This window comes from Acipenser ruthenus, chromosome 41, assembly GCF_902713425.1.
Source record: "Acipenser ruthenus chromosome 41, fAciRut3.2 maternal haplotype, whole genome shotgun sequence".
In the NCBI taxonomy this organism is placed as follows: domain Eukaryota; kingdom Metazoa; phylum Chordata; class Actinopteri; order Acipenseriformes; family Acipenseridae; genus Acipenser; species Acipenser ruthenus.
In genome coordinates, this window is record NC_081229.1 from 1,595,109 (window position 1) to 1,608,144 (window position 13,036).

General features: G+C 37.1%; 1 protein-coding gene across 2 annotated transcripts; it reads right to left on the reverse strand.

The window, feature by feature from the left end:
* Nucleotides 1-403: 403 nt before the first annotated feature.
* Nucleotides 404-11,616, reverse strand: LOC131709103 (carcinoembryonic antigen-related cell adhesion molecule 5-like). 2 transcript variants are annotated; one of them, XM_059011002.1, is made up of 8 exons: nt 11,164-11,614; nt 9,944-10,207; nt 8,154-8,435; nt 7,787-8,038; nt 6,155-6,269; nt 5,589-5,632; nt 3,432-3,463; nt 404-2,913 (listed from the first exon to the last, which is right to left on the reverse strand). In XM_059011002.1, exons 1-8 carry the CDS (start codon nt 11,504-11,506, stop codon nt 2,725-2,727), a joined length of 1,521 nt encoding a protein of 506 aa, XP_058866985.1. In that variant the 5' UTR covers nt 11,507-11,614; the 3' UTR covers nt 404-2,724. The 2 variants fall into 2 exon arrangements, with proteins under 2 accessions (XP_058866985.1, XP_058866986.1); XM_059011003.1 differs by lacking the exon at nt 5,589-5,632 and having other exon boundaries at nt 2,776-2,913; nt 11,164-11,616.
* Between the last annotated feature and the right edge of the window lie 1,420 nt (nt 11,617-13,036).

Consider the following 13,036-nt stretch of genomic DNA (forward strand, 5'->3'; position numbering starts at 1 on the left):
AACTGATGCCAGTTGTATTCCTTGCTTTGTAATTGCGTTCCATTATCCTGAACAACCTGAGGGCATCTAATAGCAAGCATGAATCTGGAACTGGTATCAGGGAAATAATCTAACAAAATAAAAATGATGCACTTTGGAACAAGCTGATAAGCACTGCTCACTGTTTCTATCAACAGAAGATAAACTGTTTATTATCCCCGGCTGGGGTGCATGTCCCAGCGATGGGGATTTCAGTGGAGGCTATATCTAGAGCCAGGGATTGATGTTCATAGCATGCTTGATTTAATGCCTAGGCGTTTTTGTATGGAGTAACTAGAGGCAACATAGTCTAATGAGTAGCTGCAGCAGTGCAGGCTGTAGACTGTGTCTGCTATACACGTGCATTACAAAAACCATGAACACATTTTAAAATGATTCTAATGTTTATTTATTTTATTACATTTAAAACAAATACAACAGCACTATAATCAATGCATCACAACTAGACTAGCCAGCAAGCCTGTAGCGAGAGACAGTTTAAAAGCAGGCTACAGTTTAAAAAGAGAAATAAAAGATAAAGAACAAAATCAATAAACTTTCCACCATCTCATTACACGTTATTAATGGACCTGATCACCATTGCAAACAGAGCCTTGCTCAGCAACAATCGCTGACTAGTAGCTCGTCTCATAACATGCACAACATTGTAAAGCATCTCAAACTGCATTTTGAATTGCTGTGCGGCCTGTTCGAATAACCATTCTCACTGCATCTCAAGTTACAGGGACTGTCCACGGCTCCTCTGCGTAATCCATTTACAGGAAAAGAAACACAAAGCATGCCAGTTCAACATGCTGGATTACATGCACTATTAAACCCATAGTAACACTTTATTCTGTGCGGCAAAGTCACTTAATAAACAGATGACAGAATTTGTGCTCGTATCCCAAATACTGTTAGTATGCTGCTTATTAAGATGTCTATTGGTAGTTTGCTGGTCCAACTTGTATAGCTATGTAAAACACTGATTTATTACGTTTTGGAATAATCATGATACATTTTTCATATGGTTACATGTCCCTAGTGCATAAGAATTGAATATTTATTAACATGTAACTGAACGTTAATAAAAGGGTACTGTCATATCAATGAAATATATATCAATGAAATGCCTCTGCCACACAGAATAAAGCATTACCTAAAACCCTTTAGGTGACAAGTAGCAAAATATTTTTCTTGATACAGTAAAGTATTGGCAAGGCACATCAAATTGGCAATTACTTAAGTTTTCATCATTTTATCAATTTCTTTAATAATTTAGTACCTAACAAAAATAGATCTTTTAAACCTGTATATTACACGTAGCAGAATACATGTATACATTTATTTATAAATGACACCCAAGTCTAAGCTTAATCATAACAAAAATAAATACATATTTATATTTAAAAATGGAACTGAAATATTGATTTTAAATAATTAATTAAAAAATGCCTATAATTTAATTTTTTTTTCAATACCAGGAATTGTATCCAGTATCATTTTAAAATACACAACATTCATGGAACAATAGAAGCAACATGGTTTGCAACTTGGAGTCACCTAACCAGCAGTGGAGGGGTCAACATTAGACTTTCACCTTTTTAAAAATTCAAACTACACTGATCATTTATTTATTTAACAAGGATTGCATCAAAATTGTATATTTGTTCTTTTAAATATTTCTTTTAAGGTATGTGTGTTGCATTATAGATCAACCAAGCTGCAACAGCTTGTTCACTATGTGTGTGTGTTAGGGGTCTAGGACTTGTTTAAGAATTTGACAGAATAGTGTGGGGTGGGGAATAATCCATGCAGCCAGGCCATAGTTTTATTGACCTGCACGGGGACAAAATACTGCCTTTGAACCAGGAACTGCTGTTCAGCATATTTCTGCTGAACAAACAAACAAACGCGGTCCCTGAATTCACCACCTTGTGAAGGTTAGGAGATAAGCTAATGAACATCTGCATTCAATACTGTAGATGTTATGGAGTGTTATCAAGGTTATGATATGCTTTGAAATCATGAACCACCTTTGGTTCTGTTGTAAATGCCTTTGTTTAATAATTAACCCTTCTCCCCTTAGAAAATAAATGATGGATGATGAGGAGGTGGGGGTGTGGGGGTGGGGGTGGGGGTGTGGGTGGGTGGTGAGGGGGGACTTGATAATGTGATGCTCATCTATCCAAATTACAGGGAACTTGCATTTTATCTTTTAATTGGTGATTGGTTGTTTTTTGTTTTTATTTTTTAAACATGTTTCCTCTGTAAGGTTACCTGAATGACAGAGCTGATTTTCTTATAGCAGCTTTTAAAAAGTACAAAATAACAAAAACAACAACTGTGATCAAGGCATTTTTTTATGTTTTATGTTAGAATTAAATCATTGCATACAATTATCTTAGTTTTTGTTATCTAGTGCTTTTTAAAAGCAGCTCGGACCTTGTGCAGAGGAATCTGATGGTGATGGGATTCATAATGAATACACTAGAGACTCACAGGGAATGGATGAGATGTTGGTTTTCATAACCCTGGTACACAGTGGGCTCTGTCTGAATTATTAAACTGCGGGGGTACAGGATTTATATCTGCCGCCGTGCAGGTGACTTGAATAGACCCCAGGATGTGCAGGGGGTACGATGTTCATCTCTGTTAGCCTATCCCTGACCCCAACCCAACCCCAACCCCAACCTCAACCCAACCCTACACTGCTGGTCTATTCTTTTGGATCATTGCATATTCAGTATTTGGTTCTAATGGGGGTTGCCTCTGGTTTCCAGCGGGCTGGCCTGCGACTTGGGCGTATTCAGTAGTGGTCTCTTCCATCTGTATCCTTTGGCCACTTTTATTGTTTTTTAGAAATTTGGGGTCAGCGTAGTGAATGTTGTCTGCCTATTATACAGAAAAATAATAAGTCTTCAGTGCAGAATGGCATGTTTGTGCAGTATTCTCAATATTTATTTTTTTAAATAGACTAACCTATTGAAAGAGAATGCTAATATAATTGTTACTTATTAAAATTATATTAAATATAGAAAGCCATGATGTGTACAACAAAGAGTGTACTTGGATTGGGTGGATTTAAACTTCAATTTTAAAACAACGTAAAATAGGCATTTACACTAAAACACACACCCTATAATAAGAGTAAGAATGATTAATAAGAATGATAAAACAAATCTAACTAGACTCTTTAGAAAAAGCCTTTGTTAAATCTTTTACACTGATGATAAATTAGGGAAAATGGTTTGTAATAGACTGAGCTCTCACTGTAACTAAATACATAGAGATCAAAGCAGTTTTTGATGCAGCTACTCTTAGTGCTGAAGCTACTCTTAGTGCTGAAGTTATAAATAATTACTGAACTCTAAAGTGTGATGAAATTAAATAAATAAAAACATATTCTTTACCTTATCATTTGCATTAACGGCTGCAGCAGGGCCTGGAATGAAAAAAAGACTTGTAACAAATTGCATTAGAGAAATATATCAACACAGTAAAAAAGGTCACGTTGTGACGACACTCCACCGCTTCTGTAAGCTGCAGTTAGTTTAAAGCACCTACATGTGTTATTCTTAGTTTCCCCATGGTAATACACACTATACCAGGTTACATCTGCTAGGTCACTGGTTTGGTGGTTTTGCTCTTTACAGAACACGTCAGTCTGGATTACAAAATCGATGTGTCAGTTTGCACAGGTTGCATTTTCCAACCTGACAATTTGAGGCAGTATCTGAGTTGTTACACTACATGCAACACATTTTAAAATAGGAATGATGTGAATATCAGATCAATCGGTCATGCAGTTGTCTAAAATGTCTTAGAGATTCAAGTGTAAACTGATGGGGCACTTCCACAAGTTTAGTTTTAGACTAACAGTCAGTGGATGACTGCGTATGTCTGTACTTTGAACTAACTGATAAGAGCCTTCTGAGAGAATCATAAATCTATGCAAACAAGTGATTTGAAAAGCAACACACAAAGTAATCAAGTATAAGGTAACTCAGGTGTGCATGATTTCTGTAGAGATGCATCACAATGGGAATGATTAAGAAGAACTTATAAGCAAACCTTCCCTTATTGAACATCAGCAGAGGTTGTGTTTTTGCTGTTGTATAAACGCAACATATTAACAAGAGCAAGCCAACATTTCTCAAACATGACGTAACAAGATCTAGACCCAAACATTTCCAATCGACTACACTCTATTCAAATGGCTGTCTCAAGCAAAAAGAGGCTGGGCATGGACAACATAATGAATAGGCTTACATACATACAGTATAGTATAGTCTACAAGCTTTTACATTGTCAGCTGCAGTTTTCACAGAAATCTACATAATGATCTGGAGAAGAAAATTATTCAGAATAGTTAAGAACTTATATTTGTTGTATTTTCTGTTTATTTTCTATTTTTGTTGAACATATTTTTTCTTTAAACAGTCATATGCTAGTATATTTACTTAATAAAATATTTCATAATGTAAAAGCTTGTTTTTATTTTTTATTTGTGGTAGAGTAGTTTGTTTTCTTGTTGACTGTTGCTTTTCATGTTTGCAATGTTAAACGGAAGTGCAATATGAATACCACAGTACGGTTTGTAAGCAGATTTTAAGTAGATTGCATGCGTTTATAAAAAGGAGCGCAACCTCTGATAGGGATCGGTGAGCTAGTGTATGAGGTGATTATCATTGAGGTGATTATCTGAATCTTTTGTCTATCAATGTAATCATTGTCTGTGTGAAAAATTAGCTGTGGACAGCAGGCAGTTTGAGGGAGAACTGTGCAGTGGTTTCAGATAATGGAAACAAAAAAAACACAAAACCAAAAGCCTAAACTGTTTTGTTAAAACATGTTAAAAATCAAAAGTGGGGGTTGGGAACTGGGCATGTATCTACAAAGAAATGACAGCATTAAAATGTTTTTATTGCACCCTGCTACAGTGTGCTATATGGCAGAGCAGCAAAAACGATCCGGTCTTTCATCGTTCATACTCTGTAATGTTTAATGGCTAAACTGCTTCCTTGGACCTTGGTCTTGGTTTCATCATGAGTTGTGAATTATTGGAAGCATAGACAGGGCTACTTGGTCATGTATTAAGTTCAGGTTGGTGAGGACATTGGTTGTAATAGGCTTTGTTATTAATTTGCATGTTGCACATTGTGTAGCACACTCTGTGATCGTCTATAAAGTACTGTTTTTATACATACTGCATTCAACTGAAAATGCTTTATTATGTATCACTGCAATGTGCAGGAATATGGACAGGTAATGAATGCTTAAGTGGACCAACATCTCCAATGTCAAATATTTACAGTGATAGCATGATTCAGATTAAACCAAATTGTTTCTAAATATTACAAGTTCAAGGATACCTGTCTAATATGACTACAGTGATGGCAGCTTGTGTTTCCATGTACCTGAACCACACTATTGGAGTCCAGTTTTAAATCCAAACACTTGAAGCAAGTACATACAAATAAAGCATTACATGTCCACCCAATTCCATAGGAGCCAAGTTAATTAGTACAAACTGCACAGACACAAACATGAATATCAGGCATACTTACTCTTATTACCTGGAGGACTTGGTTTAGGAGTTTTTGTGCCATTCCTAAATAAATGTTATATAGCAATGAGACTTTTCCAGCTTCATTACAGATAGTCTGTTTGTTAACAGGCACATTATAAACACATTTACACTCAGCCTGTTACCTCACAGAGTTGCACCCCCTTTAAAGACAGTACAGCCTCTTCATACTCTATGTTGTGAGTTTTGAATACCCTGTAAGAGGTTTGGCCTGTCTTCTGTGGAAGAATGAAGAACTTAACAATATGAGATATAATACTGATTGCGTGCTATTTTTTCCAAGTGGTTGATGGGTATTAGAAATTGAGAACGTAAGAAAACTATCCCTGAGTATCATTGGGGAGGTAAATGGTTAAGAAATCTGTGATCTTGTAAAAGACTGAAATGATAATTATACTGTACATCAGAAATAAAAGAACCATAGATACAGAGTGCATATTTTATGACTGACCCATAGTTGGCCTGGATTTTTACACGTATTGTAATTGAAAGAATGTAATCTTTTAAAGCATTTTTAAATATAAAAGAACAAAATTGTGTACTCACCCATATTTTTTCAGGCAGAAATACAGTGTAACACCAATGAGGGCAACGCCTGCAAGTGTGCCGATGACGATTCCTGCAATCTCCCCTGGTGTCAAGGACCCAGAATTAGCTGCCTCTAAAGATTAAACACAGGGTATAAAGTGTGAGTGAACATCAACATATAGCATTGAGACCTCAGCCTTCCCCTACCCTTCCCAACTTAGCCATTCATTAGCTGGGAACTCTGGTGATACATCCATGACTATCTCGATGCTTCCATGACTGTCACAATGGCTATACTGTTACATTCACCACCGGGCTGCTTATGGGTTAGGACAACCATCATAAGTGTTGTGAAAGGCAGCCAAAGCCACCATTCGCCTCTAACAGGGCATAACTATAAAACAACAAAAGCCTTTACATTTTTCTTAGCAGAAAGGCAAAGTGTCTTTTCAACCATCCTGTAACCTTCATCAATTTTGTAAGCAGTACAGTAAACAGACCCTCTAACCTGCCTGAATCTACAAAGCGAACAAAACTAACAATCTGAAGCAGGCAGCAATCCCAATGTGAGGCCAGCCTACCAGTCAAGAGGAAGCTGAGAGAAAGAAGCAAGGTCTGAAACATGCTCTCTGCTGTATCTGTCCACACACCAGAATTACAAAGCTGTAAGGTGATTAAGAGGGGGACACGTCTCCATACAGCTCAGGCACACAGCCTCCACAACACTGCCACAGACATGAACAGTTAAGACATCGTGAGAAAACACTTTTACTAATCAAGAGATAATTTACTTGGTGTGTGATACATAGAGGATATGTTATCATTTTTTTCTTAAGATTTTTTTCTTATGTTAAGACTTTTCATCTCTTGTTTATGCCATGAATGTTTACATGAATAAGAACATACAGTACTGTATGCCGCTGTACCAGTTTGTTTGTAAAGGACTTTATTAACATTTTAAAATGCAGCTTAGTACCTAGCAGCGGAACCTGTTGGGGATTTGCAACAACCGATACCGATGTTTTTAATTACTATGTGTGTATGCTTACTAGTCACCAATTAATAAATACATTTAAAACTTAATATATTGGTTATTGTATCTAGTTATTAGCCTATTTTATTTTAATGCTTACATTTTTTATAAATAAATGACCAGTAAGAATACTGTAACTACCCAAACTCATTTGAAGGTACTGTACCGTCATCTATTACTGTTTACAAGGCAGAACAGAGCAGGCAGTGCGGAGCTCATCCCTTTTGACAGGTGAGCTGGGTGTAGAGAAGTGTCTTCTTCAGAAACAGGGCTTCTGAAATCCCTCAATTCAAATATGCACAGTTTACTTCCATCTTCGTTTTGTAAACAAATATATTGATTTGGTTGTGTAGTTAGTACTAAAGACTTAGTTACATGTTTGTTTTTGTTCGTATACAGACAAGATAAGACCAGACAAGGCAAACCAGAAAGACTCAATAAATTAAACAGTCATGTTAACCGAACACTGTCAGAAACTAAAGACCAACCTTAAATCAATCATAGACCAACAAAACATAACACGGTGATTCTCAACACTTAATTTCCTACTAGTTAAATCCTCAAACAAATGAATAGTTACTATAGAAAGTGTTTCCATACAAACTCAATAAACTCACCAGTCACAGTAAATTCCTTTACTGCAGAAGTGTTTCTTCCAGTCACTGAGTTCCAGGCTACACAGGTGTAACTTCCACTATCAGCATTGCTTACAGAATCTATCTTGTATTGCGATTCCTGGGCAGTCTCTGTCCCATTGAAATACCAGGTGTAATTACAAGGGGGCATAGACTGAGCTGAACATGTGAATGTTACAGATGAGCCTTCAGCTCCTGAGTCTGGTGCTGTAATAGATACCTGCTCTGGTCCATCTGCAATACACACAAGATAACTGTGAAGAGCCTTAAACACTCACACCCCAGTGGAGCAGGCAGAATGACTCTGAATTCAGCATGCACAGAGAAAAGTGGATCTTTGGATACTTACAATTGACCTCCAATCTGTATCCAGCACTCGTCACTTCACTTACAGGGTTACTAGCTTTACACTGATATTCTCCATTATCAGACTGCAGCACTGGGTTGAAGGAGACTACACTGCTGTCTACAGACAATGTTATTCTGTCACTAGTGGACAAGCGCTGACCGTCCTTCAGCCAGAGCCTTGAGGAAACAGTCTGTGATCCAAGCACCTCGCAGGTCAGGTTTAGAGCCTGGTTTGCTATTGGTTGTGCAAGGCTGGGTTTCACATTTACATTAGTTATTGGCTCTGTGAACAGAAGGGACAGAATTAGGCACTCTTTAGGAAAGAGATGTGTTGTTTTTACACCAATACTGAAATAGTGTCCAAATAATCGGGTCGTTTTTACTTCATCTGATGGGAAATTGAATAGTCAACTAAAAACAACAAAGTACATTTTGTAGAGGTAAGGAAGGGATCCATTGTGGTTTAGTTATGGAACGGGTTAAAGGATGTCTATATTACTTTATAATCTTTAAATTTGAATAATATATATATTATGTTTATAATCCCATGATATTATTTCTTCATCAATATGTCATACTGTTTCTGCATATTGATATTTAGATAATAAGTAACCAGTATTTTTCCTTTATAAAACAAGCCTCATTTCCATAATGAAGGGGGTTTGTTAAAACAATTACACAAAGTAACAGGGCAGAATAATTACAGTAAATCTTACATATATGAATTGTCATACCTTACACATAAATATAGCATTTGTGAATCGTAGGAACAAGTGGACGAAAGACATGATGGTAATTCATATTTGGTAAGATTTACTGGAATAATGTTGTTAGCTCTATGTCCTTTAAGAAGTGTGTGATTCACACTGTGTGATTCACCAGCACTGGCTACAGCTGAAGGGGTGTGCAAGCAGGACAGACTGGACCGCTGTACCTCTCTAATGTGTTAAAAAGCAGAAGAGCTCCAGAGAGTGATGCAGGGTAGGGTGCGAGACCCATAGATCAGGGGAGGGGGTTATATCAATACCATCTAGTAGGAGATAGATGCTGTGGCACAGAACTGCAGAGCTGAGTCTTGATGTGTAGAACAACAGCACTCAAACTACAAGTGTAGCTCACTCCAAACAAGGACATGTAATTCAGCTTTGATTTTAGTGTAGTTACGATTTCATTAATCTCTGAGATGAATAAGATAATTTACTTCACTTGAGGTAACTGTGTAGTACTGCCAGTACCAAAATTCAAATTAGGAAGCACTCCTACTGTATATGGTACAAACACTATATATAGTACTTGGTTGTTGTTACCAAAAATGTAATAAGCATGTAAGCAGAGATTACATAATACTATACTGAATGTTCATCACACAGTAAAAAAAAAATCATAATTCTAAAACTGAGAACCTTGGCCAGGTCAAATAGGTTGATTTCATTTTAAAAAGGGTGTATAAAAAACTTGATACAATAATTAATATTGGCCTTAAAAACTTCCTTTAAAAACAGGAGTGAATAGAAGAAGTTGAGAAAAGGGCTACTTTAGCCTTTATTTGTAAGTTGCTTCAGCTGGAATTATAATTGCTTTTTTACTATTTAGAAAGGCCCTTCATGAAAAAAAACAAAAAGATTTGTTTATATAAATATCAATAAGAGAAAAAAAAAATCTTGCATGGCTCCCAAGTAAGATTGCTTTTCTTAACTTTTCTTAAACTACACTTCAAAATTCAAGAAACTGCCAATCAAGTTTTATAAAATTAAAGTACAGCATATATGGTTTTATAACTGAGTCACTTACCCACAACAATAATCTCTCTTGTTTCCTTAGCATATCTGAGGGTTCTATTGTTATAGGCCCAGCAGGTATAGTTTCCAGTCTGATTGTGTTGAATGTGAGCCATATTCAGCTGTGAGCCCAGTTTGTTAAGAGGGGCTCCATTAAAGAACCATTGGTAGTGAGCAGGTGGGCTGGACTGTGCAGAGCAGGACAGAGTGAGGTCTGATCCTGCACTATAGATCGGCTTTTGGGGGCTGATAGACAGAGTGAGGGATTCTGGTCCATCTAAAATGAACATTCACATTAAAATGCTGTTGAACACAATGAGATTCCAATCAAACAACAATAGCTACTGATCTTTGAACCTCTTCCATGGCAGCCCAAACCAAAGCTACAGCACACACACAGACAATTATGAAAATTAAACCTCTGTATTATTATTTGAGTTTATCTAATGTATTACCAGTCTGGTTCACTGTTTCATACTGCTGTAGTGTGCAGTACAAAGCCATTCACCATTCATATTTACAGAAGGGGACCCACACTTGTAATACAATCAGTCTAAATACAACCAACATAAACCAACACATACTATGGTTTGCACAGTCATGTTATCACCCTTTTTAACAGGTGACCTTTTAGCCATAGCATAAAATGTTTTCATATTAATCAGCATATATTTTCAAGTTTAGCTTTTTTGAAAATCATTCTTTGCTAGGTGTTACATAGTGTTAGCAAAGAAACACAGCCTGTGTCAGCCGAGCTGTTTCTGCAATTTTTTTATTTTTTAAAACAAATGTGTTTGTTTTGATTTTCATAATTGTCAGAGACATTCAGCTGCACCAAAAGAAGACAACAATGAAGTGCATTTTCTACAGCCCTTAGTTTACTGTTGTAGCCACTGTCTGATTACTGAATCCCACAACAGCTCACTCATTATAAACAACTTACTAAAAACAGCTAAGTATGCTGGTGAACACACTCCCACACAGGTGGATGCCATCAACTTCCTCTTTTGTCTAGGTGTTTTTCATTAGCATGCCTCATATATAACAGCAATCCTTACTGAGTAAGGCATTTTAAAGTAGCTCTGTTGTAGAAAACACTTCATAGGAATATCAAAGCACTAGTATGTAAAATGCAATTCTGAGTTAACACAGAAATGCATTTGGCTTGACTAGAAACCGAGGCTGCCAATTTAAGGTCTGACTACATCAATGCAAACAACAATCAGCACTCACAGCTCACGATGAGATGAAACGGCTCGCTGGTGCTGTTACTGACAGGGTTAAACACATAGCAATACAGGGTCCCATCATCAGATCTCAACACCCTGGCTATGGTCAGTGTTTTATTGTCATCACTCAGGTGAATCCGCTCACTGTCTCTAAGCACAGAGCTGCCATTGAACCATCGGTAGGAGACGGCAGAGCCAGAGGCTGTACAGGTCAAACTGACAGTGTCATTGAACTCCACTGGATTGGTCACATTGGAGCGGACTGTGGGTTGGGAGACAGGTTCTGCAGAGAAGAGAGAAAACACTGGGGAATAGAACCTGAGTGTGCTGTGTCCACAGGTGATCATTACTGGGATTTTATTCAAAACAGAGTACCAGTAAGTTGATATGAATGTGCCTTGCAATTGATAGAAGCATAGAGATGCAGTTATAATACCTATCCAAGTAGAAAGCAATGGTAGAGTCCCAAATGACTGATAATACAGTAGAGATGTGATGTGTCGAGCGTGTATACACATTGCTTATATTATATATCAATGATCACGAAACCCAAAACAAAATTGGGTAAAAATAATATTCTGATTCTTACAAACCTTCATTGAGATCACCAGAAACTGAAGACAAAGTCCCAACCCAAACCAATGTAGAAAATGAAAACCACCACATCTCCTTTGACATGTGTTTCCACCCGCTACATCACGTCTTCTTTGTGACAATATGATTCCTGATCCACAATACTCCTTTAATCATAATGTATCAATCTGTTTGTACCACTGAATCACAGAGAGATGAGAAATTATGTTGAGAGGTATTTGTTGGGAACTATCAAAGTTACTGAAGGGAAACGAAAGCAGCCACTCTGTATTGATTGTGGTGAACTCCTCTTGCCAACTATTTAGATGATGCTGTCACATTTCCAATGACAAAAACAGTCGTAATGGAGAAGGTCTCAGTTTTACAACAGCCATTTAAGATTGCACATATTAGTGGTACACCTGGAGGTGCAACCCATTCTCACTAGAGAAACGTTAACGTTACTGCATTTCTGCTTTCTGGGGGAAAAAAGGTTACGTGGGTGTCGTTTTCACTTTCAATCACAATGCCTCGCGGCAGCTTTTGTCGAAATTCTCTTTTTATATTTATTTTCTGTGAACATTAGTGGATGGATAATCTTGTTTGCTTTTAAACCAATTAAAATTGTTACCAAAAAATTACTATTCTTTAGTTCATTCAATTTAATTCCGTACATGGTCTTGTTGTACTAGTGCTCAAATATACACTCCCTTTTTTTATATATATTTACTCGAAACCTCGCTTAATATAATTTTAGGAAACAAGATGTCAGCGCTGTGCTTGCATCCAGATCGCGTCTGCCAATGAAAATATAAATACGGCTAAAAACAAAACAGTGTGCGGTTCAACAGAGACAGTCAGTAGCTTAAAACAAATATATAGCTGTAGGTTACTTTGACATTACAGATTACTTATAACTCCTGTAACAGAACAACACACAGCTTTTATGACAACATCCCAAGGATATACTCAAATAAAGAAACTGCAATTATCCATTAAGACCCACCTTGATTTGCATTTTCAATGCATCATCAAATTTCCATCAATTATTGTATGCCCATTGGTTATGTTCTTAATGGGAACATTAACTTGACCCAGCTCTGATTGTACTGACCTTAGCTCATACCAAGACATGTAACTCATCCCAGACAAGCCCATACTGCACACACTGCCAGAATTCACAGAGAGAATCTGAGTCCCGAGGCTCAGCCTAACCCACATGAAGAACAGCAGGAGAACGGGGATAAGGACAGGTTTTATAACAAAGACCAGTCAGCCCCATACTGCACACACTGCCAGAATTC

What these genes read in the sequence shown, in the direction of transcription:
- LOC131709103 (XM_059011002.1), bottom strand. Translation starts at nt 11,506, where the DNA reads ATGATCACCTGTGGACACAGCACACTCAGGTTCTATTCCCCAGTGTTT. An exon ending in TTCTGCCTGAAAAAATATGG is followed by an intron (nt 5,633 to 6,154) that starts GTGAGTACACAA and finishes ACATTTATTTAG; the next exon opens with GAATGGCACAAAAACTCCTA. An exon ending in AAGTCCTCCAGGTAATAAGA is followed by an intron (nt 3,464 to 5,588) that starts GTAAGTATGCCT and finishes TTTTCATTCCAG; the next exon opens with GCCCTGCTGCAGCCGTTAAT.